The sequence below is a fragment of the Carassius auratus genome, chromosome 42, assembly GCF_003368295.1.
Source record: "Carassius auratus strain Wakin chromosome 42, ASM336829v1, whole genome shotgun sequence".
Lineage (NCBI taxonomy): Eukaryota > Metazoa > Chordata > Actinopteri > Cypriniformes > Cyprinidae > Carassius > Carassius auratus.
Window position 1 is genome coordinate 13,351,487 of NC_039284.1, and position 27,760 is coordinate 13,379,246.

Below are 27,760 nucleotides of genomic sequence, written 5' to 3' on the forward strand. Positions count from 1 at the left end.
ACTGCTGCATTTTGCGGTTCAAAATTGTAAATGTAATTTTCATTTCTAATGATACATTTTAATTTAAATTTCCTGAATATCAAACTCAAGTAAGTATCAGACTAGCAGCTATTTATCAATCTCAAAGGAGCATTTTATTGTATCTGACCACTGATGAAGTTACATGCAATCAGGCTACATATTTTTAATGGTTTGCTGTGCTTGGATGAGGCTTAAAAAGACATGAAGGCATCATATGGAAAGCTGATTTAACATTTATTATCTAAAACGTACCTATCAATGTGTATTAGAGTTTTCTCTGACATATTTTCCATTTTTACTAGTGACTATTATAATTAGGTGATACAACTGGAATACACACTAGTCATGAATAGCTGAACCACAGCTCACTAAAGAACCTAATGGCAAATCTATCACAGATTGTACTGGTCATAACTCACAGTTTTGCTGCACAATAGACTTATGATATCATCGAATGCTGCCACATAATCACATCCAAACACGGTCTCCAGACACGGTCAAACACGGTCAAAAAATGTTGTGCTTCCCTCTAATTACACACCTGCCCTCTCTTACTCTTTACCTACCTATATACTAATTTAGGCCCACACTCCACCCAGTGGTAAAACACAATTACATTAGACCATAATGGCTCTTACACAGTAGAACCTTTCTTTGTTGGGATAGGATTGATGCAAATGAATAGGTAGCCTACTAGTGACTGCAGTAGTTGTAGTAGTAAATTAAAAATAGATAGTAGTCACTATTTGAGTCTAATAGTAAAATAAGTACCAGCAACACGGAAAGTGATGCGTTAGTTTTAGTGTCTAATTGTTGAAATAGCTTGCCATATGCGTCGGCTCCGAGAGTTTAGTGCAGTCGCAGGGAGCGTGCGCTTTTTGTGAGGTTTGTCTACTGAACTTGAGGCACATCGTGAATATTTCTAGTTCTTCCGAGTTTAGCCAGTGTAAACTGTTGTGGAAAGCCTTTTATAGTAGTTCTAGCTCGTGCACAAATTCATTGTCGGAGATCTCTTCCATAGCTCACACATGCAGCCACCTGATGGACGCACTATGGCAAATGGAGTGGATTGAAAGAAGGTAAGCTTTCCGAAGAGACCTAGTGAGATGCATCACATGGAGATGAGCTGAACTACTAGATCCACCCACAGTCTAATCTATCAGGATTTCAGCTGGCACTAAATCGTTTCTCAAAGGATGGTATGAGCATCTCACATCATCATTGCTCATATGCAGTGCATCTGGTGTACATGCAGCCAAAGGATAATGGAAGACGAGGAAGTTTCTTACAGATGCTTTCCCACCACCGTTAAATGTAAGATGTGGATACTTTATTACCAGTCCTGTCCAGCAGTAGTCACATAATGGCATGTAGAGGCGCGTGCTGCTGTGGCTGTGGTCCTGTGAATGAAGATAATGCGAGGTTCATTATGTTGCTGCTCCTCATCATCCTCTACCTCCTGTGCGGAGCCGCGGTCTTTTCAGCCCTGGAGCATCCCAAGGAGAGACAGGCGAAGGAAAAGTGGGCTCAGAGGTTTGAGCTTTTCAGCCAAAAGTACAATCTCAACAGAAGTGATCTGGAGAAGTTCTTGAGACATTATGAAGAGGCGAACATCGCAGGAATACGGGTGGACACCCTCAGACCGCGCTGGGATTTTACCGGAGCCTTTTACTTTGTCGGTACTGTCGTGTCCACCATCGGTAAGAATGACACTTAAAATATATCTCGACTGAAAAGATTAAGAAATATTCTTAAATCTGGTCGATATATTATATAGTATATATCTAAATTCACTTCAATATTTGCAAATAAATGTAGAACGAATATATAAAAATAAATAGTATGATATTTATGTGTGTCATACTAGTCACACTTTTCAATCCAGTGAATATGTCTTACAGTCTTATACAGTATTGCCTGAAAAAAAAAAAAAAAGTAGATTGCAAATACCTTATTGTTCTGTTAGTGGGGCATATTCTCACAGTGAAATCAGCCTTTTATAATCTTTTAACAAAGTCTAAACAGTTTAATGAAATAGGATGCAAATATATACAACCATTGCTTTAGCCAACAAATATTGTAATGAATAGATTGTGAATATTTAAAATGTCCAAATCTTTCTTGTTGTCCCTGCATTGATGTATGTCAGTGTGGTTTTATCATCTTAACTTGTTTACCTGAAACACAGCAAACATTAGGATAGGATCCACACACACACACACACACACACACACATCTAAATAAAGAGAGGCTTGAATTAAAAATAATATTAAAATGCATAACCTGCAGCTATTTATTATTTATTTACTGACTGATGCAAGTAGGGATTGTGTAGTAACAGTTGCCTTGTGTTGTGATATTGTACTTTAGCGTTCACATTGTTGTGTATTTATTTATTTGTGGATGTTTGTGTAAATACACTTTGTCAGGATTTTTATGATTAAAATGAACATTTAGTTTAAATATATATAAAACATGCAAGAACACAATAAATGTAGTGTTGTAAATTGTTACATTGTACATTAAGTGAGGTATTGGACTATTGATGCAGGTCACTTTACCTGCATGTTATACGGTGTAAAGATTTTGAAGTGATTTTATTGTACTTAACCTGAAATTTTGCAGCTTTTGAAAGCTTTGCTTTTGGTACAATATTATACCCAACACCTCAAGAACTGAGATTTATAAAGGAAGTAAAATCAGTCTGATACATGTTCCCCTCTGTTTTCTATACATTTCAATACATAATACATTTTATTTTCTATTCTTAACAAGTCGTTAAATATTGACATTGCAGTCTTCCCTAAGACTTAATAAAGATGCTGTTCATCTAAACTGAAGTCTACAGGTAATGCAATCAAATATGTGTTTACAGAATTTCCCAGTTCCCCTTGTCTGTATTCCTCACTAATTCCAAGAAAATTTCCCAAAGGGAAAATCAACAAACACACAACTGTTAGTATTCCAACTGATGAACCGCAGACCTCTGTGGCTTATATTGTCTTTTCTTGCTGTTTGGTTTTTCATTGCATCTCTTTAAAGCACTTAGACACAGTGGCTTAGACGAAAAATGACTGCTTTGAGGGCAGTGGTGGCCTAATGGTTAGATAATCTGACTTGTAACCCAAAGGTTGTGGTTTCTAGTCTCGGTACTGGCAGGGATTGTAGGTGAGGGGAGTGAATGAACAGCACTCTCCTCCACCCTCAATACCACAACTGAGCAAGGCAATGAACACCACAGCAAAAATAGCTGCCCACTGCTCCAGGTGCGTGTTCACTTGGATGTGTTAAATGCAGAGCCCAAATTCAGAGTATGGGACACCATACTTGGCCACACTTCACATCACTTATGAAAACAAAGTCTTCAGAGCTGACGATGTGAATGAGCTTGTCTTCGTAATGTCCTTCTCATGCAAAATCATTTTTCTCATAGATAATGCAATCCGCTTGTTATTTGCAATTCAATCAGTGTGACAAACTAAAAGTGGGAGATGTTTCAGAATCTGTCACCAATAGCAACACTTTTCTCCAGCTCCGAGGAAGAAGATCATATTTTGGACAATTCAACTCAATAAAGCCTGTGGCATATCTTGTTTATTCCCTTATATTTGGGTATAAATTAATGTTTCTTACTCTCATATTTCCCACAGGGTTTGGAATGACCACACCAGCCACAGTCGGTGGCAAAATCTTCCTGATCTTTTATGGCCTCATTGGCTGTGCAGCCACTATTTTATTTTTTAATCTGTTTTTGGAGAGAATGATAACGGTCTTGGCTTTTGTCCTCAAATCCTGCCATGAAATCCAACGGCGACGCAAAGGAGTTTTACCTCACGACAGCAGACAAGACTCAAGAAATGCAAGGCTAAACAGTAAAGACAGTCTTGCAGGATGGAAGCCCTCGGTGTACTGTGTGATGCTGATCCTTTGTGTGGCAGCAATAATCATTTCTTGTTGTGCTTCGGCCATGTACTCCTCGATCGAGGGATGGGAATACTTAGACTCACTCTACTTCTGCTTCGTGGCATTTAGCACCATTGGTTTCGGGGATATGGTCAGCAGCCAGCGGGCCAGTTACGAGAACCAAACCGTCTACAGAATTGGCAATTTCTTCTTTATTTTAATGGGCGTTTGCTGCATTTACTCGCTATTCAATGTCATCTCCATTGTTATCAAGCAGGTGCTCAACTGGCTCCTGAAAAGGCTCAAGATCCCATGCCTTCACTGCCCTGGGAGGTCTCTCCGGCCCCGTAGGAACGCAGTCATGCCGGCCCATGTCCGAACACGTGTTCGCAACATATCCATAGACACTGATGCAGTGAACGACAGTGAGACGGATGGACGCAGGATGTCTGGAGAGATGATCTCCATGAGAGACTTCCTGGTGGCTAATAAGGTCAACTTGGCGATCATGCAGAAACAACTCTCGGAGACTGCCAACGGCCATCCCAGGCCATGCGGGTCAACAAATAGACACAATGGATTTTCTGGTGGGGTCGGAGCCCTGGGCATAATGAATAATAGGCTTGCAGAAACCAGTGTGGACAGATAAATATAACCCTTCCAAATAAAATAACACAATGGCTTTATGAAAAGCCAGAATGCACTGCCCAAAGTTTAGTAAATATTACTTTTATAATACAGATGTAGGCTCGTAAACACAGTCTGTTATGTGAGTTGAATGCTGTATAGTTGAAATATCCATTGCTGGCTTAAAGGTAAAGAGAATGGAGCTCAGGTCTGTTTCTAAGATTGATGTGCTGGGAGAGACTTTTGACTCAAACTCTCTCATGATTGTAGGGTTTTTATTTTTTCTCTAGGATGTTGCAATCAGCAAGAGCACTTTGTATGACAAAAATAAATAAATAAGCACAGACGCTATGCTGGTAGATCTACATGGGGTCCAAAGTCTGAGACCAGTAGTCTGAATGTATATTCTTTTTTATAAATAAATTAACATGTTATACTATAAGCATTATAATTATTATTATAATAATAACTGCATGAAATTTAAAATGGAAAAATTAACACTATTTTCATAATTGTTGAAATTTCATAACTATTAATTGATAATAGTGTAATAGTGCTTTGCTTGTCCCTCATGGTTTAAATTACTGCAGCACTTGGATCAGATGATCCAAAGAGCATCTTAGACCTTCTCTAGAGTCACATCATCAATGTCACAAATTAACTTATTTGATCAGTGACCTAGTAGTTCTGAATCTTAAGTATTAAATATGTTAAATATCATATATACACTAAAAATTTAAAGTTTATGTTTGAAAAAGAATAATCATTCAGCAAAGATGCACTAAATGTACAGTAAAAACATTTATAAACTTGCAAAATATTTCTTTTTCAGATAAATGCTGTAATTTTGAACTTCAATTCATCAAGAATCTGTAAAAGGTTTATCCTGATTTCCACAAAAATGTTAAGAGTGCAACTGTCTGTAACATTGATAAATATTTATTGAGTAGCAACTTTACATTCTAACTGAAACAAAATTTTACATTATTATGTTTTTTGCTGATTTTTTAAATCAAATAAATGCACCCTTAAGCACAAGTGACTTGCAAAATGTTACAGACCCCGAGCTTTTGAATATGCATGAATGTGGTCTGAGATTTTCATTGTGGTTTGAGACTTTGGACTCCTTTTATGTCACTTCTGTCAGCTTCTGAACATTTCTTTTGAGGTTCAGCTGAAGAATCTAAGTGATAAAGTGATGCAAATTACATTCATCTGCCAGTAACTTGCTGTCTTTTTCACTGTGCAGGTATGTAGATATGGGCATGAGGCACAAGGTTTGACGGTTATGAGAGCCAAACAGCTCAAATGCCATCTGTTTCATGCATGCCATACTTCAGATACTTCATAGTGTCTACCAGCTGTATAGAATTCATAAGTCAACATACTGATTGAATATCAGGTATTTCAGATTGTACAACCAGAAGTGCACAGAACAAAACGAACCATGTCGTCCAGAACGGTTCATGAAATATGTGCAATGCCAAAATGGGTATGATGCAGGACATCAGATCATTTTCTCCAGCACTTTGTATCTTGAGCTCTGAAATCTGCTTACTTTATTTTGAGATGAATGCTTGTACCTATGTAGAAGGTGTAATGCATGTTGAATTAATAAAATATGCTTTTGCTGGTAAATCTTGTAAATGTCAAAATGGGTGTGTGAATGTGTGATAAGAATTATAATTTTGAACAACATGTATCTGAGTAAGTTTCATTACGATACATCTTTTTCATTTACTTACTTTTACTAACTCTTTGTAATACTTTGGTCATAATTCGGATTAGGCTAATCAATCGCAACATTCAGCGATGCACATCAGCCCGCTCGTAACTGGCGCTACTTTCATGTCTCTCCTATTACTCCGCGAGCAAGCTCGCTCTACTTTCATTCAACAATATATCTTGCATCTCAGTCATGCATCATCATGTATTGTACTGAAAATTACTTGATAGTACTTAAGTATTAATATTGCTGAAATACTATTGCAGAGTTGACAGACTGTTTTGTACATTGTAGGGGACTATTTTTTTTTATTGCGGAAGCTTTATAATGAAAATTATAAAATAATTAAGCCTCAAGCCGCACGTATTTATTTATTTGGTGACTGGCAATGATAACTATGTCTATTGGGTGTATGAGCAGCAAAGTGAGATTACTTTTGTGCACATCAGTATCTGATAATGCAGGCTGTTATTTGACTGAACAGCTGGTAAGTGAAAATCAATTTCTTTAGATTGTTAAGTGAGTCATGACATGTCTGTGTTCCCTCCATTAACATCTGTCACCAGCAGACTTGTGGCCCTCACCAGTTTTCACACCCACTAGTATCGATATGATTCTGCTGTCACTTCAGTGGAATCTCAGAGGTGATGTGAAAGCAAAAGCAACTCAGTGGATGTTCAACCTCTTTCCGAGCAGTAAAGAAAATAGATGTTTTCTAGCAGATTCTCGTCGTCTTATTTGTTTCGAGTGCATTCTGGGCTGTCAAAATTAGTAGATCAATGCAGAAAGTCAATGATCCAAAACAGTCATATTGTTGCACGCCTAATGTAAATTTCTTTTTCTGCACAAATACAGAAGTATAATCAACTCAAGAAGCCCTGGGTTATTCGGCTGTGATTAGATTTTCAAACACATGCATATACATAAGTCTAGGCTACAAATGAGCTTCACTGAACTCAAAACACCCACCATGTTCATGACAAAAAAAATAAATAAGCACAGACGCTATGCTGGTAGATCTACAGTGGGGTCCAAAGTCTGAGACCAGTAGTCTGAATGTATATTCTTTTTTATAAATAAATGTACATGTTATACTATAAGCATTATAATTATTATTATTATTATTATAATAACTGCATGAAATTTAAACTGGAAAAATTAACACGATTTTCATAATTGTTGAAATTTCATAACTATTAATTGATAATAGTGTAATAGTGCTTTTGCTTTGAAACACAAAACAAAACTGTAAAAATGTAAAAGGTAACAAGATTATCAAACCATTGTTTTGTCCAACACTGTTTTTAAATGAAATTATAAAATTGACATCCTATCTACTACTAAATCAAGAAAATAAATGACGTATAAATTTTTGGAAACGTTATATACCGTTTTGTTATGCACTGTTGTGCACTAGGTAAATTCATGGTGATTGCTATAAATGTCCACTAGAGGGCGGTAGTATGTAATAAAACTGTAAATCCCTCTTGCAGGTGTTGAAATTTAATCCAGTAGTCAAACATAACTTTTGATCTTTTAAGTTTTTTTAAGGTCTTTCCGTCACACAAAATTAATATCTAATGAAATGCAGTTGAGTATTTCGTTAAAAGTACTATGTGGAATAAATAGTAAATATTAATACTCTAAAGGGGGGGGGGGGGGGGCTTTATCTCGTTTAAAACAAATCTGCATGATTATCTGAATATTATGTTTTTTTAAATTTCAGAAAAGAAAATTAAGAAATATAAGCAGTAAATCCCATATCTGTCGACACGTCATCAGCGAATAAAAAGTCAGAAATTACTTTTTTTTTTTTGGTCCGTGCAGCAGTTGGTGAAAAATGATCAAAGATGAAACTGTACCACATTCCACTGGATTTGTAGTCCGGCGCTCGACGAACTCCCATTCAGTGTGACTATCCGGTCCGCCGAGATAAACTACAACTCCCATGAAACTACTGCAGCGATTCTGTTATTATCAATATGGCTTCTGTCAGTCAGACAAAGGCGAATCAGTTTATGCCTTGAAATGAAATCAAATTAGGAAAAGGTAGCGGGAGAGTCGGACATCGTCCTGTTTTGCTGGTTCATGTCTGGCGACGTGGATTAAAGAGACGGAAACACTGTCAATTGAGTTGAATAAATGCAGTGGTGCACGGAGGCCCTGCACGCGCACAATCAGGTAAGTATGAGATGCCAAATTATAAGAAAGGCGTCATTTATAAAATCTGACTGGAGACATGAAATGTGCTTTCACGTGCAAATGGCACTCGTGGGGAGATGAGCTCGGTTCGACCGCTGGCTCGCATGTAAAGTCGCATCTGCTCTCTTTCTGTGCTGGGATAGGGCTTTAGAAAAGAAATGCCAGCAACTGTGCAACAACTGACACTGTATTGACATTGGCGAAATCAGCTAATAGTTGTGTTGATGCTCATCTCTTTGCATTTATTTATTATTATTATTATTATTATTGACTATTGTTACTTATTTATATACATTTATGTTTTGTTTTAACAAGGTTCTTACTGCATTCTGAAGATTTGTTATTTGGGTGTAGGGTTTGTAAATATTGGGGTAAGCTGATGTCTGGTGAAAATGGGCTTGATAGGTCATGCTAATTAATGTTATTATCAATTGCAGTGATTTTTGAGTTTGGGAAGGTGTCAAAATGGCCCTATTAAGACCACCCAAATTCAAAGTTGTTTTTTGAAGATACTGTACATTAATAGTTTTTTAATAAAGTGTATATGCATTTTACAATTAAAACAGTCCAGTACACATTATTTTTGTCATAGACTGATCATATTAAAATTGCTTAATTTGTAAATATTATAAACCCAGAGCAGTTTTTTTAATGCATTGTACATGTGTATCTCATCATGCTTTTTCTTGTAAATGTTGCACATTACATGAAATAAGATCATTCCGGTGCATTTTTGATTGACCAACTTGACAACTGTAAAAACTGCTGATGAAGCTAAAATAAAGCTTTAGTAGTTTGTACTTTTCAACATCAATTCAACGAAAACCAAAGTCAATCTGGATGTTTCTCTAGTTTTACCTTAGTCCCTTCAACCGGTTCTTATCACCTACCTAGAAAAATTTTGAAGTTTATAAAATAAAAGAATGTGTTTGAGCACAAATTCAGTTAATGTTTTTAGATGAGGTTAAGTCTTAGCTTCGTATGCTTCTGAAGCAGGGAATATTGGTTAATAGTGCATTAAAAGCATTCTTTATAAGCCCTCATGACAAAAACGTGGTGTATATGGATTATAATTACAGAGATTTAAATCTGATTTTAGCTTGAATATGTTCTATGTTTATATTAAATATGATTAACCATTTTATCATTTTTTATTCTATTTAGAACTGTAATTGTTCTTCTGCATCTTTGGGAGCATCACTTAGGCTCTGTCATGTACTTGCTATTCGTAATCCATTAAAATGCCAGTATTGCCTTTGAATGTCAGGAAAATAAATCATATCAGGATGCATTTTGTTTATCATCTCTTCATTTGAACAATTACAATATGCAGCCAACACTGGAAAAGCTTCTTCAGTGGAATATACAACTTTGATGCAGTTTAGTGTGACCTAGATATTCATTTTGTGTAATGTTAAGCCCACAGTTTCTGTAGATGCTTATTCAATTTATTCGTAGAGATATAACTTTAATTGTAGCAGCACAGTGGTCATCAGGTACTACAGACAATATATTCTAGATGTTCTCCATTTTCGTTGATCAGTGGGCATGAAGGTCTAATAAATACCAGTTACACACAGTGGGTATGGAAAGTATTCAGATCCCCTTACATTTTTCACTCGGTTATATTGCAGCCATTTGCTAAAATTAAGTAATTTTTTTCCTCATTAAGTTACACAGCACCCCATATTGACCGAAAAACACAGAATTGTTGACATTTTTGCTCATTTATTAAAGAAAACCTGAAATATCACATGGTCCCAAGTATTCGGACCCTTTGCTCAGTATTTAGTAGAAGCACCCTTTTGATCTATACAGCCATGACTTTTTTTGGGAAAGATGCAACAAATTTTTCACACCTGGATTTGGGGATCCTCTGTCATTCCTCCTTGCAGATCCTCTCCAGTTCTGTCAGGGTGGATGGTTAATGGAGAATCCTTCAGGTGTTTTTTAGCAAACATACAGGCTTTCATGTCTTGCACGGAGGAGAGGCTTCCGTCGGGCCACTCTGCCATAAAGCCATGACTGGTGGAGTACTGCAGTGATGGTTGACTTTCTACAACTTTCTCCCACCTCCCGCCTGCATCCCTGGAGCTCAGCCACAGTGATCTTTGGGTTCTCCTTTACCTCTCAGATAGCTCAGTTTGGCTGGACGGCCACATCTAGGAAGGATTCTGGTCGTCCCAAACATCTTCCATTTAAGGATTATGGAGGTCAATGTGCTCTTAGGAACCTTAAGTGCAGCAGAATTTTTCTGAAACCTTGGCCAGATCTGTGCTTCGCCACAATTCTGTCTCTGAGCTCTTCAGGCAGTTCTTTTGACCTCATGATTCTCATCTGCTCTAACACGGACTGTGAGCTGGAAGGTCTTATATAGACAGATGTGTGGCTTTCCTAATCAAGTCCAATCAGTCTAATCAAACACAGCTGGACTCAAATGAAGGTGTAGAAATGGACAGCACCTGAGTTAAATATATGAGTGTCACAGCAAAGAGTCTGAATACTTAGGACCATGTGATATTTAAGTTTTTCTTTTTTAATAAATGTGCAAAAATGTCAACAATTCTGTGTTTTTCTGTCAATATGGGTGCTGTGTGTGCATTGAGGGGAAGAAAAAAGGACCTAAATGATTTTAGCAAATGGCTGCAATATAACAGAGTGAAAAATGTAAGGGGGTTTCTTTCCGTACCTACTGTATGTAATAGATGCTATGCAACAAATGGGCTGTAAAAAGTGTTTCAAAATGTAGAGAATAGAAGTCAAGGAGGATTTGGACTTTTTGGAGGCTGTGCTGATGAACAGAACCAGGGGCATTAGGCCAGAATCAACTTTGATCTTGAGCTGCTGTAAAACAGATGAGTTTCCTGCAACCTCCTGCCTCAGTACTATAGGTTCATAACTATAATCTATAGATGCTTTTATGCTGTAGGTTCATAACTATAATCTATAGATGCTTTTATGCTGTAGGTTCATAACTATAATCTATAGATGCTTTTATGCTTCCATGCATATGTCAGACAAGGCCGTGAATATGCAAATAAAAGAAACAATGAGCAACTCTAAATTCCTCAGAGCATTGATACATTATTTAAATTGCATGCACAACAGTAGCCTTGCATTTAATGCTTGTTGTAGCAAGATTGCAACTCTCTTGATGATTGTTATTGTTAAAAGTAGCGATGCATTTTGCATTCTTAAACAATTATCTGTGTTACTATTTTCATGTGTGCAGGCCAGTAAACTTTGTTGGTTTGTCATCAAGTAATTTCAGTAGAAGCAGTTTTGCGTGCCTGTGGTTTGACACGTCTCCATATGAGCGATTTTGAGATCTTGTGTCACTGTGGTTCGGCTAGCTTATTAAAACCAGATTTGATGTCTAAGGTGACACCTTTACATTTGGAATGTTTTGTATTCCGATATCAGAAAGCCTGGTAATATATACCTCTATGTGGCGCATGCATCAGTTGGTTATTTTATGACTTGCATTGTTCGGTTTCTACCACTAAAGGCTTGTTACAAGGTTTGTGTATTGCAAAATGAATACTGAACAAATCCTTAAAACCTCTTAGATTTATTGGTGCTTTTGCTTATTTGGTGTGTCTGATGCCTCTGCATAATTAAACCTTTTGAAGCCTTTTGAGGGTGCATGGGTGAGCAGAAATCTTTTTTTATGCGTTTCATGCAGCGCAGACACCAGAAGACAGTCGTACTCGCTCATCAGCAGAATTAATTCTTGAAGAACATGTCACAGGGAAGTTGAAATCTTCATTTTGTTAAAAGGAGCCTCCCTGTTTTCTCGTTTGCTTCATTGCATTAAACTCTGCCATATGGAATGCGTATTGTGCTGGCACGAGTTTTGCATTTGCAGCGTCATAAGTTGTAGCTTCCTTTTAAAACTCGAAATCAATTGAAATACGGTGTTTTACGGGATAAGCAGATGCATGTGTGTGTGGGCAACAGCCTGGCATTGAAAGCACTATTCTCAGACAAGCGTCTGTGTGCAGTGATTCATCCTCCGCTTCTTCACTGAAAGTAGGTTGACCGCCTCGGATGGAATTTTTCTTGGCAGTTTTCCCTAAAGTTAACCTCCTTCCCCCTTCTCACGTGTCCCGGCTTTCTGCTGTTTAAAGTCTATTCAAAATTTGTGGTAATGCATGCAGTGTCTTTGCCTCGACCTCAGACAGGCTATGCACTTCTGTTGCAATGGGTGGTCAATAAAGGTGCGGTGACTTTGACATTTTCTTAGAAAAATAATGCTTCAGTTAGAGCTCCACTGCTTTTCCTAGATAAAAACATGTTTTAGTTTTTTTAGTTTAGACTGTTATTATGACTTTTACACACTATGCAGCCACGTGTCAGCATTTATCAGCGTGAGTTTAAGGATTTCCTCCAACATCAATCTCTAATGCAGCAGCTCCGTCTCTCTTTTTGTTGGCAGAATGTCCCATTACACAGATGAGCCTCGTTTTACCATTGAGCAGATCGACTTGCTGCAGCGGCTACGTCGGAGCGGCATGACAAAGCAAGAGATCTTGAACGCGCTGGACACCCTCGACCGGCTGGACCGCGAGCACGTGGAGAAGTTCGGCCACCGGCACGCCCACGGCGGAAATGGGGCAGCCGGCATCAATCACGGCAACACCACCACCTCTTCAAACTCCTGCACTACCTCCTCTAACAACCTCACAGCCTCTTCTTCAACGACATCTACAGCCACGCAGACGGGGTACCGTGGCAATGGCCTCTCTCCATCCCCTAGCAACATCTATGACACCTCCCCGCCCCCGACTGTCCCCACCCCCATGCCAGTAGTAGCACCCATGGTCCAAAATGGACGGGACAGCCTCGCCTCTATGCCCAATGGTAAGCTCTCCCCGCCCCGCTTCGCCGTTAGCAACACCTCCTCGCGGGCCTTCGCTTTCGAGCACCCAGATGAGGACGTGGACATTGATGATAAAGTCGAGGAGCTCATGAGGTGAGTGGGAAACCATCACAATAGGACAGTTCCCATTCAGAATAATTAAATGGTTCTTTAAGAAATGCTCCCAAAAATAGTGTTGATGTTTTTCATTTTGATGTCTCTCTCTCTCTCTCTCTCTCTCTCTCTCTGTTGTTGTAGAATGGACAGTGCTATAATTAAAGAAGAGATTAAAGCCTTCTTGGGGAACCGGCGAATATCACAGGCAGTAGTTGCCCAAGTTACAGGTTAGTTTGCTCTTGCGTTTTGTTTTCCAAAACAAATAACAAATATATTGTGTTTTATGCTATGACCATTGATATAATAATTCCCTATTATTTAGAGACCCATTATGTTCCTTCAAGCTATATTCCAGTAACATTTAAACAGAAATGTCATCTGTATGGCTGCTTTTTATTACAGCTGTGGGATTTGTCATGGCATGCCTTCGAGAGGCATATGCAAGTCAGTTTTAAGCTTTGTGTGGTTGTCTGCAGGTATCAGTCAGAGCCGGATCTCTCATTGGCTGCTCCAGCAGGGCTCAGACCTCAGCGAGCAGAAGAAAAGAGCTTTCTACCGCTGGTACCAACTAGAGAAAACTACACCTGGTAACAGCCAACCCCAGAGTCCTTTACCCATGTAGCACCTCGTGTCTGTCATCTAATAATAGCTCTAACTCTAAACTCAAGACATCACAATCACAAGACATCTTTGGCTGATAAAAATGTTGTTCCACATCCTACTTGTTTAATGCAGGTTCTAACTTAATTTTTTGATTGTGTGCGAGCTCATTTCCCTGTATTTACATTTCATATCACGTTTTGCAATGCTTTGCATAATAATAAAAAAACATTCATAATTTAATCTTTATCAAATCTGAAAATGAATATTACTTTTTCATTTTGTACATTGTAATGTTTTGATGCATAAATTCTGTTTTAAAATGATTGATTTAGTTTAATAAGATCTGGAGTACCATATGGGATTTCAATGGGCATATCATAATATCTATCGAAGTAGCAAGTAATATCAATACAGTGCTGCTTTGCACATTGCATATATTTTATATTATTATTTTATTAGATGTGAAATGTGAAAAAAAAAAATCATAATTCTGTATAAACCATATCACATTTTCTGATTATAAAATTGGGTTTTAAATAAGAAGTGCAATGATACTTTTCATAATGTTTGATTTCGCAAGTTGCCATATGTTTGATTTATTGTGTTGTTTTGTCATTTGATACTGTTTTCATTTTCTTTTATATTGAATTTTGTATGTTTAATATACTTTAAATGTGACATTAAATGGTGCTTAATATAAACCTTAATAGCATAGCTCACCCAAAAATGAAAATTGTCATCATTTACTCACCAAGTTGTAGTATGAAAAAAAAAATCTGTGGAAGTCAATGGCTACCGTTAACTGTTTGGTTAGCAACACTCTTCAAAAAATTCTCTCTTGTGTTCAATAGAAGAAAAAAAAATCATACAGGTTTGGAATAACTTTTTCAAATTCAAATTCAGTTTGGGTGAACTATACAGCATTAAATAGCCCTGGCAAAAAAGGAATAATTGTTTATTTGTGTTTGTCTGTATTAGTTTGACACGAGTCTTTCATCTCAGATCACTCAGGCTGATCTGAGGAAAGATATCAGACATTGAGTGAATAGATAAGAAGGTCAGGCGCCGGTTTTCTCATTAAAATTTGCTTGCGGACTCATTGAAAAGGCTTTGGTCTACCGGAAAGTCTTTCCTCTGAAGCACACAGACTGTCACCCTCATGACACTTCATCTCAGATGACACGTCATGTTTGTGTCCCAGGTGCGACTCTAGCGATGCGGCCCACCCCGATGGCCCTGGAGGACATTGTGGAGTGGCGTCAAACCCCTCCCCCCATTAGCAGCACCCAGGGCAGCTTCCGTCTGCGGCGTGGCAGCCGCTTCACCTGGAGGAAAGAGTGTCTGGCGGTGATGGAGAGGTGAGAGGATGTGTGTGAAGTGTCTGATTGCTCAGGACAAGTCATTGTAGGTCATTCCAGGATAATGACTTTTTGATTTTGTAACCGTGATCTTTGAGGTAACACTTCACAACAAGATTCCATGTAGTTAACTACATTAGTGAACAAGAACAAACAATGGAAAATAATTCTAAATCATTTTTGATGTTAAAGTGTATTAATAAGTTTATTGTGTTCTTTTGGCTCAGTGGTAGAGCATTGCGTTAGCAGTACAAAAGGTTGTGGGTTTGATTCCCAGGGAACACACATATGGGTAAAAAAAAGTGTATACCGTATTTTCCGGACTATAAGTCGCACTATTTTTCATAGTTTGGCTGTTCCTGCGACTTATACTAAGGTGCGACTTATTTTTCAAAATTAATTTGACATGAACCCAGAGATATTAACCAAGAGAAAACATTACCGTCTCCAGCCGCCAGAGGGCGCTCTATGCTGCTCATTGCTCCTGTAGTCTACACTGAAGACCTAGAGCGCCCTCTCGCGGCTGTAGACGGTAATGTTTTTTTTCCCTTGGTGCTAAATAAATGCAACTTATAGTCCAGTGCGACTTATATATGTTTTCTTCCTCATCATGACATATTTTTGGACTGATGCGACTTATAGTTAGAAAAATACGGTAGCCTGAATGAACTGTAAGCCGCTTTGGGTAAAAGCGTCTGATAAATGTAAAGTTAATACAGTAATACCATTAAAATTTTAGTTGTTTGTTAACATTATTTAATGGACCTGAGTTGACGTGAGCTTAAAATGAACATTATTATTATTATTTATTTTTTTATTTTATTAAATGAACTATGACAGAGATTAGTAAATACTGTAAGCAATGCTTATCATTCATTCATTTTAGTGAATCCATTAACTAATGTTTAATAAGGCATCATTACATTTGACCCTTTTTTTTGCCGTTAAATATTACTCGCTTTGTCCTCAAGGTCATGACACTACAAGATTCTTGTTAGAAAGTAAATGCTTACTAATAGCATAATACTAATTTCTGTGAATATACTTAACCCTTTTTAATAATTAATTTTTTAAAAGATGGTTGTTTATAAGACAAAATCACAGATTGCAACAGGATTTAACATTTCATTTTCATCTATGTACTAGTAAATGCAGTGGCGTAGCAAGCTTTTCAAAAGTGTGGGGGATGGATGTGATTTGTTTATAAACAATAAAAATAAAAAATACATTGACAAAGGGGTACGAAATGCAGGTCTTAAAGTTCTCCGGTGTCGTGCCGGATTTTCGGCTTGCAGCGTTTGGCTTAAAAAAAAAAAAAAACAACTCAGAAAAGGGGAGAGAAAAAAAACGCCCACACAAAGCTTTTTATCTGGTGGTATAAATAATGTAACAATTTACTGTTTTTAAACATTAAAATAATATACAATTTTCTTTCATAGTTCTTCAACAGGTATGCAAACAATAGCTGCTGAACAATCTCCCAATAATAGCAATTAGCATTAGTATAAAAAACTACATATAATACCGAAAACACTTGACATGTCAACAAAACGATAACAGAACAACTTCCCAAAAAACCTCGAAAGCATAAACACTCATTCAAAGTACCTTGAAAAGGGAGATGTAAATAACCATAACCATAAGTTCCCGCCTCCTCAGCACGAGCTAACCAATAACACCCCAAGAGAGGCGGGACTTAAGGCAGAACAGCCAATCATCAGCCGGTCACACTCAAAGCCGGTGTCCTTTGAGAGGGAGGGGGGAGGAGGCAGCCGCGGCGAGCGCAGACAGACACACAGCGGTACTTAGAGAAACGGAGGAGAGACTGTAGTAAGGCGTTTGTGCAAAACTGCGGAAAAACTGCAGAAAAAGTGCGGGTGTCGAACCCTCTCACCGGGAAAAGTGTGGGTGTTAAAACCCCCACATCCCCCACGGGTGCGACGCCCCTGAGTAAATGTACTAATGTTTATTCATTTATGCTTGTTCATAATACATTCATGTTAAATTAAGCAGCTTGAGATGTTAGAAATGTATCAGTATAGTATGTAGAAATGTTATTAACCTACATTTATTAATTCTGTAAAAGTACTGCTCATTGCTAGTTCATGATACCTAATGTATTAACAGGAATTTTGTACCTCATTGTAAAGTGTTATTTTCTTTTTAACGATCACTGTTTATTTAAATAATTACTTGAAGAAATGAAATCTTATTTGACAGATACATAAGGCCTCATGTTAATGTTAATGCTTATATTAATAATTAGCCTTTTTAATGAATTATAGTATACTGTAAACACAGTTTGCTGTGGCATCATAACTGTTATCAAGAATTGTGAAATTTCACTGATACTGATATTGATTATTGAAATGTTGGTATTGTGACAAGCTAGACTGAATAATGCAGTCATAATGCAAATATACATTTAAAGCTATAAAAATGTGTTATAAAATGGTTATCTGCCTTACGTTATGTTTATCGTATGTTTTCACACAAGTTATTTCAATGACAACCAGTACCCCGATGAAGCCAAACGAGAGGAAATTGCCAACGCCTGCAATGCAGTTATTCAGAAACCAGGTAGGATGTTTAACACAACCTCCATAAAGAAGATGAATGCATGTGTAAATGCGGTTACTTATCGTGGCCCCAGACGTTATTGATGAGCTCTGCTGTGATTTGATTAAGGGAAGAAGCTTTCAGATCTTGAGAGGGTCACGTCTCTGAAAGTTTACAACTGGTTTGCCAACAGACGGAAGGAAATTAAGAGAAGAGCCAACATAGGTAATGTTGAAGCCCTCTGGGGACAGACAAAGCTCAAATTTCACGCAACAATGCATTTTGAATATGGACAATGTAATTATTTCCATTGCATTGTTATCGCCATGCTGCAGCCGTTTCATTCAAAATGTGCATTCGGCAGAGATATTGAATTTACAGAAAAATGCCTTTCAGAAAACTCATGTTGGGTATATCCTAATGGGCTCAGATATGTTATGGCAAGGTCTGTTTTTTTCTAAGAAGCAGCAATCCTGGAGAGTCATGGGATTGATGTCCAAAGCCCGGGAGGTCATTCCAACAGTGATGAGATCGATGGAAATGACTACGGTGAGCCAGTAGCTGCTGACCATGTTTTGGGAATGGTAAGGTACTTGGTTGTTTACTATTATGTATTTATAGATTTATTTTTATTTTTATGAATCAACCTTTCAAACATGTTTTATCTATATTTAAAAAAAAAGTTTTTATTTTTTAATAATTTTATCTTATATATAACAATATTTTGTTTTGTTTTTTTATTTTAATTTTTACACTGAATTGACTAATACCAATTAGTTAATAATTATTGTCATGTCCTTTTGGCTGATAATGATAATCACTAACTGCCCAATATTAAAATTATATACTAATTTAAGAAAAAAAAATCCTATATAAAATATTAGTATGCCAAATATTTTTTTGATATACAGTATGGTTCATATATTATATATTTTATCACATATTAATTAAATATTCCGGCTATAGCTTATAATTATTATGTTATGGCTGATTATCATTAAATGATTAATATTTACATTTTATGCTGTTTTGTAAATAAAATAAATCACTTTAAATGTTGCTTATGAATTTAGGAAAGACAGCAAAGGTAAATCTAAATTTGAAAATGGTGGAAATGAACATGCACAATTAAATATCCAACACCAGCCAACATAAATCAAAAAATTTAATAAAAATCTCTAAAATCAGCCAGTGACCAAACTGGTACCAATATACTATGAGTTGTATGAACTATGTCTAGCCCCTTTGTCCTTTAATGACACAAAGTCAGAGGTTTGTGAGGCAAAAGCAGAGGGCTTCAGAACAATGTCTGGATCTCTGCTTTCTTATAGGATGATAACACAGGCCCAAATGAACACCAGGACCCCATAGCTTTGGCAGTGGAGATGGCCGCTGTCAATCACAGCATCCTGGCACTGGCGAGGCAGGGCGGAGCCACCAGTGACATCAAAACAGAGGTGCTGGACGACGAGTGAGAAACCGCCCTTTGACGTGGAGCATGGAGGGAAGCCGAAGAAGAAATGTGGGGTTACGCAATTAAAGCCAAACAGATTGTGCGAGAACTATGATTATGAGGAATATGCCAAGGTCGTGGATGACCAAAGTGAATGCGGAGGTTATAAAGACTGTTAACCCAACATTCCCTCCTTCCACCTCTCTCCTACGTGTGATGCCTCAATAGTCTTTTAATTAAAGCCGTTCTCCTACCCGCAGCAGCTTGAAGAGGCACTGCGATTAAACTGTTAACGAAACACGTTCGCTAAAAACTTCATGCGACATATCACCCTGCCATCTCACACCAGGATAGTGAATTTTGCCTCTGTTTTTCCTTCTTTCAGGAAGTCTTCTTTGCAGGATACAAGAGGTCAGTATCATACTTGATGCTCACTGCCTCAGTCTCTCAAGGGAAAGTGTGTTGGGAAGCATATTCTCTCTCACTTCTTAACTTATGTATGTGCAGTCCAGCGTTGCTGAAATTGCATTTAAACCTGTGTTTTAAACTACAGTGCAGTTTAGTCACCAGGGTCTAAAGTTAACACTTGCCTACCACCAAATGTGCACCTGCAGCTTTGCCAAGTCTGCTTCGCCAAGCAGTAGCAGACTAGAAAATCCAAAACAAAAAGGCTAGTTGGTCTTGCTGAGAAGTGCAAATTAGTTACATGATTCAAAATCGCCTTTTAAGGAAGTCTTGGAAGTCTTTTATTTTTGGCGGTCTACGTTAAACTTGTTTTTGCATTCAAAAACAGCTCTTGGTTTGGAAATGGTTTTAAAAACGTTTTAAACTTTTATGCTTAAATAACGTTGTTCATATGTTGTCTTAAAAATGGCTGAGACACATTGCAATACACAGTGCAACAGCCGAAGACGTCTTTCTGAATGTGTATAGCGGTAGTGACGGTGTTTAAACAAGGTGAATTTAAAGACTCAACTCTTCTCCAATGAGTTTCACCATGCAAAATGTCTTATAGCTAATGTGTAGCATGCTAATTAAAGCATCACCACTTATATACCTAAACTAAAAGCTAAATATAATAACATAAATGAAATAATTGGTTGTTGGATGATAAGTTGTAACTCATAACTAAACATATTACTATTTTAAAGGATAAGTTCACCCAAACATTTAAATTTGCTGAAAATGTACTCAATCCGAGATATAGATGGTTGTTTCTTGTTCAGAACAGATGTGGAAAATTTTGCAACACATCACTTGCTCACCAATGGATATTCTGCAGTGAATGGGTGCCGTCAGAATGAGAGTCCAAACAGCTGATAAAACATCACAATAATCCACAAGTAATCCACACAACTTCTGTCCATCAGTTAATGTCTTAAAAAGCGAAAGCAGCATGAATGTAAGAAACATATCCATAATTAAGGTATTTTTAACTTTGAAGCAATGCAAAGTTTCTCCAAATCTGTTCCGATGAATAAACAAACACATCTTCATCTGAGATGGCCTGAGAGTGAGTACATTTTCAGCAACTTTTCATTTCATTTTTTTTGTGAACTGTTCCTTTAAGAGCGTCGTCCCTGGCAGTCTTGGTATGTATCTTTTGCAATTTGCACATTTTGTCACTAAATTTAGTTGTCACTGTGACAAGAATAGTTTAAGTAAAACAAAGTGCAGTTTTATGAGCAGTATGAAAAACTTACAGTCATAAAATTGGCTAAATGTTAATTCTGGACCCTGGTTTTCAGCGTAAATGTTGCATAGGACAGTTTTTGCAGTACCATAACTGGCCAGCTGGCTTCAGCAATTATGTGTTGCACTTTTAATTACTAGCGGCAGCTTATTTATGTTCCTGTCGCTACACAACTGTGCATCTCTGCAGGGAGGCGTCGAAGGCTGTCAGGAATCTGAAGCCTACTCGTGAAGATTGTGCCATTATATTTCAGCATTAGCAGACTAGCTCTTCTGCAGGCCTCTCTAAAAGCAATCAGAAAAGCCGTTTATTTGAACGTTTATAACCTCAAAGTGTTCTACTCAGCCAATAACTGTGCGAACGTTTCAGCAGCACGTGGCTGGAAAGTGTTGTAGCATTGGGAATTTCTTTGTCTCTCAGCGAACGGGAAAACACTTGACAATCAGGGGGACGACGTTCCCTTACAAAAAACCTGTTGGTGTTTGCCCATGTGTCCAAATAATGTTTTTTTTTCTGGAAAGTAATTATATCTAAAGTCCCTTCGATGGGGATTAATAACCATTATTTCTTAAATTAAAGTGGATTTAACCACTCTAATAATTATCCCATGTAATTGCTTGTTTTTTTTTGTTGAATATTCACAAAATGTCACTTTAAGAGGGAGGGTTATGGTGCTTTGGGTTCTTAACCCCAACATACATATATATATTTTTTTGTTTGTTTCATAAGGTACTGTTTCAAAGAAAGAAAATTGACTATTTCAGGTTATTTTTATTTGTGCTTCAGAATTGAAATATGGTGCTTGTTTTAAAAAAGGAAATACTAACCACATTCCCTCTCCCACCCTTTACAGTCTTTCTCTTTGCCTTTTAGGAAGCTGCTTTCTGTGTGTAATGCACATCCTGGGAGTCACAAATAAGCTTTTTTTAGACGTATCAAAATAGCTATCAGATGACAAACCTGTGAAAAGTATCAGCTGCTTCAAAAGTTCTTTCAGAATGTCTGAAATACCATTTCAACTCATCAACATACCTTTGTTCCAATTGAGCGTAAGATTTCAGTCGATGAGATCGCCACTAGCTAACAAGCAAGCTTGTATTTAAAAAGTCAGGAGCAGCTGAGCGAGATTTTTGAACATGGGCTTCAGCCTTAATGCAAGTATTTATAAGCACTTAAATTACAGAATGTGTAAAATCTATTGACTAGTCGTTTCTGTGAAAATTAACTGTTGATGACGCTGTTTAAGTTAACGTTATGGTAATATTCCTGGATACTAGGGATGTAACGATTCACTCAACACACGATTCATGATATTTTTTTTTTTTTTTTTACAAAATGAGATTTAAGACAAATGTGTAATTTTATTATTGCTTGGACAAAATGCTGCACGTTTCTTTGTGAAATTGAAATTTAACACTATGATAATATACTTATATAGCACTGGCATATCATTGCTCTTTTGTTGGTTTCGATTGCTTCTATTCTCATTTCTAAGTCGCTTTGGATAAAAGCGTCTGCTAAATAACAACATTTAAATGTAATGTAAATGTCAATAACGAAACAAAAGCCCCAAATCCAATAAATAACACAAATTAAAAGAAATATCTTCATATAAACAAAATAAGGCTTAGTTTGTGCCCGTTCCATTTGAAATGAGAGGCAACCACTGCATTTTAATCAAGATCCATACAAAGATGCTGCAAACATGCAACATGAGTAGTTTTTAATCTTAAATTAGATTGTATAATTTGAAGCAAAAACAGAATGGTTAGACTTCAGTTTTGTGAAACTATACATTACACTTGTCTGCATGAAACAGAAACCGCAGACGCAGATTCTCTTTCTGCCAGCAGGTGGCGCTTAAAGCGTTTCCTTGGTTTCCGCTGTAAACAAAGCAGCACTGCACTTATGAACTTTAATATGCTTTACACAGAGGAAAGATTAAAATAAAAAATACTAAGCTTTTCTAAAGACAGTAAGTTCCCCTTAGAAATACATTCATATAAACTGCTACCCCTAATTGAATCGTACTTTGTTTGTCATCTCAACCGATTTGAATCGTTACATATTTAAATACATTTTCTACCAGCTCATGGTAAATCGTTACATCCCTACTAAATACATTTATTCCACAAATCTACATAAGCTTAACATAAATCTACCAAGTCTGTTTGCTAAAATATGTATCGAAAGAATATCGTATGTTAGGAGAGAAAATTAATTGGAAATGAAATTTCTCGCTTTAGAAAATTCTGCTAAGCAGATAAATCCATCAAAAGAGACATTATTTGTTTCTTTAGTTATGACTTGTAATTTGGTTGAATGGTCAGTTCAAATATATTATTTGAGTATCAAACACAAGTTGTTCTTTTATAAGGGTGACCAGGGCTAGTTGACATTTTTTACTTCAGTGAATATTTGACAGGATGTGATTATTGTGGAAAGATAGTTACGGTATATAGAGTAAAACTTTAGTCTCTAACAGTGCTGGCCATATTGGGAACCTGCTGTGTGTAACAGATATGAGAGAAAAAAAACAACAACAAAACACACACTCACACACAGAGAGAGATATATATATATATGAGCAGCACTGCACTTATAGGAAGATATTAACATTTTTACTGATTATATATATATATATATATATATATATATATATATAAGTAAAAAATGTAATATCTTCCTTATGTGACAACTAGCCCCGGTCTCTGTTTTATATTTCAATTTTATATATTGACTATAAAATCTTTTCATTAAACAGTTGTCAAAAAAATATTAGATGGTATAATAGTGAGACTATGAACATTGCAAACTGCCAAATCATACTTTCATTTGCCAACCCAAATCGAAGCGTGAAGTTTCATGAGCTTGCTCAGCAATCATGTGGTCTTGTATATTATATCATAGCATACAGACAGTCCAATCTTACCAACACAGAGTACCTCAGTAAACACTTTCTTAGAAACAGTATTGAGGTACAATGTGATGATGGACTAGTGCCCAGTCAGTTACCCAGAAGTCTTTATTAAGCTAGTGTTGGGATGTGTTTGGAACAGAAATCTGTTGTGAAAGAATGAGGGAACACTTTGACTGTTTTTAATCTGTCCATGTTCAATATGTGAATATATTAAATATATATAAATATATTCTATGAGTATAAAAAATGCAAAATATATATCACTGTTGTATTAACTTGAAATAGTCTAATCATGTATCTCTTATTACAGAATTTAGTGCCTTTTTTGGACAGTAGACTGTTCTGTAATTAATATGTAGTATAAAACGCATATGCTTTGTTACTTTTTTTTTTCTTTAAAATTTGTTTTTAAGTTGTTTATTTTAGAATTGTACCTTCTAGAGAATAAAGACTTAACGAGCTGTAAGACACTGGCTGATTGTACTTTTTATACAGCACTCCAGAATTCTACAGTTATGCAAATTCTGAATTATATTCCCAATTCTGAAATTGTAAGAGGATTGTTACTTGAAGACAATCATTTGATATAAGTATGTGCAGCTGCTCTTTTCCATACAGCGAAAAAAAATCATCATTGGCTGTCGATTTTAATCTAATTAAAAATTTCAATTTTAACATAGCTCCTTAAAGAACAATATTTTTTTTGTCCCCTAAAAATATTAAAAAAAATAAAAATAGATGTGTAAATCAAGTCAACTTTTATTTTTTCTTTACAGCCAGATTATTGTTCAGTCAATATAAAAGAAATTCTAAATGAATTATTATACATGATTATTCTTTGGATATCAGCATAGAATTGCAGATCAATTTATCAAACCCAGCCTTGTGCTCAGATTGAACTCAAGATGCAAAAAAAAAAAAAAAAAAAAAAAAAAAAAAACTATATACAAAACACATACACAGGTATGCCTTGGGTTCTAACGCTCAATATTCGGGACAATTTTCATGACAAAATCATCAGGACAAGGCACAGACTAGTAGTGAATGATGGAGACATCCACTCACTGCTCAGGAAAAAGAAAAAAAACTACAGAACTAGAGCAGAAACGTACTGCCAAGAGCTTCGTCTGACATCTGTGTAAACAGCAGAGCCCAAAGCTTCCTTCAAAACCTCTTTCTCCTGAAGTGCTTAATGGGAAATATTTCAAACAGAAGGAAAGTACGAGTCTCCACACCTGTATTTAGTATTGGACTACAAAAGGCCACAGTGTGGTTGCTCGGATATGGTTCTGGATCAGTGCCATTCATTATAGATCAAGGTGTAATTTCTGCTGCTGCAGACTTGTTGACGTTAAACAGAATGGATGTAGAGTGCATTCAACCATATTAATGATGAAGAAAATTGGTGAATTGCACTTAAAAACAAAATAAACAACTAGTACACATCAAGTTAAAAGCATCTATGATTGAAATGTTGGGCCATGGAGATCAGCTTACTGAAAAAGTCTTCAATAAGTTAATTTCCCCTAGAGTAACACATTAGGTTCAAACCAATGAACCATCAAATCCCTACAAGCATTGGTAACATTATTGCTACGACAGAAATTTATTAAAATAAACAGTTGAGATTTGTCATTCTAAAAGGCAATCAACCTGTTCTTGTATTACCTTTAAATTAATATTTAAAGAATGACTAGTTACTAATGTGACCCAGCAGGCCTTAAAATCTTATCCCCTGAAGCCTTTGTTGCTAATCACAGTGCTCATTTCAGTGCTCCACATGTGTGCGTTTTCTCATTATGAATAAAGCACAGATCAGACTGAACACAAACAGGAAAAATCAAAGGCAACTTCAAACTGTGGAGAAACGCATCTCTTCTCAGATGGAAATTTCAAAATGTTTTTGACTTTTGAGCATCGAATCCAGTGAAAGCAGATTTACAGTGGATCATCGGTTAGTTTACTTAATTTACAACAAAACTAAGCACCCTTTGGGCACATAAGCTATCGAACTATAAATCAAATGTGCAAATAGATTTTCAGTTCACAGGATTTTTTACACTTTATAAATTCAATTTACATAACTACAACAATTAAAATATATTCGATATTGTATTAGACTCCAGAAATCACGTGATGATTTCCATGAATAGAACATAAAAGGAATGAAATAACATTTTCTCGCCATCATGATGTGAACCAACATATCTGCATGGAATCATGCTGCTCATTAAAAAAAAAAAAACGATATAAATCTGACCAATTTTCCCATAGTGTTAAAAAAAAAAATCACTTTTAGAGCTTTTAATTTGAATAAATAAAATGAAGTTATTGCCAGTAATTGGTCCAATACACAAAACTGGAATGTGCTTCTACTGTGACCTTCTTGTGGAAGACAGTCCTTCAGAAACCATTAAACCAAGCTACTTTAACTGTCACTAAATTGCAGCAAAAAGTTATTTGAGGTTAAAGTAGTTCCAATAATCCAAGTCCAATTAAAAGGCTGCTTAGTAAAATGTGCCCCAACCCATCAGATTGTAAATAAGCCGCTCTAAAATCCTTTTTTTTTTTTTAGTCCAATCATCAAAACCATTAAGAGAGGGCCTAATTAAGCCAGTCAATTAAGCCTGAATGTGCCAATTCAGTCAAGTCTAAAAATTCACCACATGCAATTAAGGATACACACTAAGCAGGCAGTTACCTCCTAGAATACTGATAGGCAAGTCTTCCAATGACACCAAACCAAATAAAACATCCCATCTTGTGTACTTAGTCGTCCAATCACTGGCCAAGTAATAATAGTACTTCACAACATGAAACTTGCATCAAAAACCTGCAGTGACCTGCTCATGATGGCACCCATCGTAAAATACATGCAGCCCCCTTCACTCCATGAAAAGCCAGATTTGATAGTGGCTTGATTGCTTGATAGTGGCTTACAGCTGAGAACACTACTGGGTGTATCCAAAGACTCCGATCGGATCCCTGAGATAATCTCTTACATGCCTACCATACCATTTACCACATTCTAACTAGTGTTGGAAGGTGCAATGAGGGATGACAAACAAGAAATGGCTTGACTTAAAAGGCACATTCAGGAAACTAAAAATCATTTACTGACTGTGCAGAGAAGATAAATCAAGCATCATTTGTAGCATCAAGTCCAAAAATGGACTCAATCTCAAAGACCCGGAAGATTCATTTATGGTCGACTCCAGGAGACTTGCTTGAGTTAACAAACAAGCAAACAAATAAAGGAACACAACTGAAGCAGCATGTTGAAATTTGATAGCACTCCCACATGCTACACATTAGCATAGCACCGGAACTGATAGAGGAGCTTGAAAGGGAATGTTGTACCATCCTCTGTGCAAAGTTGGGTTTGCCCAAGCACAGTGATGGATGGAGTTGACATCCTCAGTTAGATTCAGATGTTGGAAGCGGAGGTTCTGTCCTGCTCAGCTCATTGTTAATTAGCTGGTCCAGGATTTGCGATTCTCTCCTTTCTGAATGGCAGTGCTGGCTCCTCCCCTCAGTTGCTGACTGAATTCCCCGCTGCGACGATTTTCGTTGTTCCTTTTGGAAGCTTCCCATCGAGTCAGTCTATCTGGACGGACTAGCACCCCATAACCAGGCTTGCACTGGAAGTACTGGTGGCCCTCAACAGAACCATCATTCTTACCTAGTGGACACATGATTAAAAAAGAACAAGGTCTG

The 27,760-nt window shown here is 36.8% G+C and overlaps 3 protein-coding genes across 9 annotated transcripts in view; 2 read left to right on the forward strand and 1 right to left on the reverse strand.

Annotated features, from left to right (window-relative positions):
- The first annotated feature begins 881 nt into the window (after positions 1–881).
- Positions 882–4,895, forward strand: LOC113060723 (potassium channel subfamily K member 13-like). Its single transcript, XM_026229869.1, has 2 exons — positions 882–1,721; positions 3,672–4,895. The coding sequence occupies exons 1-2, from the start codon at positions 1,385–1,387 to the stop codon at positions 4,571–4,573; spliced, it is 1,239 nt and encodes a 412-aa protein (XP_026085654.1). The 5' UTR covers positions 882–1,384; the 3' UTR covers positions 4,574–4,895.
- Positions 4,896–8,238: 3,343 nt separating this feature from the next.
- Positions 8,239–23,724, forward strand: LOC113060717 (homeobox-containing protein 1-like). 6 transcript variants are annotated; one of them, XM_026229858.1, is made up of 11 exons: positions 11,071–11,370; positions 11,447–12,699; positions 12,918–13,454; positions 13,599–13,684; positions 13,934–14,044; positions 15,262–15,418; positions 17,916–17,998; positions 18,107–18,202; positions 18,440–18,561; positions 19,309–19,841; positions 21,997–23,724. In XM_026229858.1, the coding sequence occupies exons 3-10, from the start codon at positions 12,919–12,921 to the stop codon at positions 19,450–19,452; spliced, it is 1,335 nt and encodes a 444-aa protein (XP_026085643.1). In that variant the 5' UTR covers positions 11,071–11,370; positions 11,447–12,699; position 12,918; the 3' UTR covers positions 19,453–19,841; positions 21,997–23,724. The 6 variants fall into 6 exon arrangements, with proteins under 6 accessions (XP_026085646.1, XP_026085641.1, XP_026085644.1 ...); XM_026229861.1 differs by lacking the exons at positions 11,071–11,370; positions 11,447–12,699 and adding an exon at positions 8,239–8,458 and having other exon boundaries at positions 18,440–18,566; XM_026229856.1 differs by lacking the exons at positions 11,071–11,370; positions 11,447–12,699 and adding an exon at positions 8,239–8,458.
- A 1,056-nt stretch (positions 23,725–24,780) lies between these two features.
- The window catches only part of LOC113060704 (kinesin-like protein KIF13B), a 41,929-nt gene continuing 38,949 nt past the window's right edge, over positions 24,781–27,760 (reverse strand). For both annotated transcript variants that reach the window (XM_026229827.1, XM_026229826.1), the window contains exon 40: positions 24,781–27,725. In XM_026229827.1, coding sequence (XP_026085612.1) covers positions 27,517–27,725 — 209 coding nt within the window. In that variant the 3' untranslated portion in view covers positions 24,781–27,516. The remainder of the gene's footprint in view (positions 27,726–27,760) is intronic.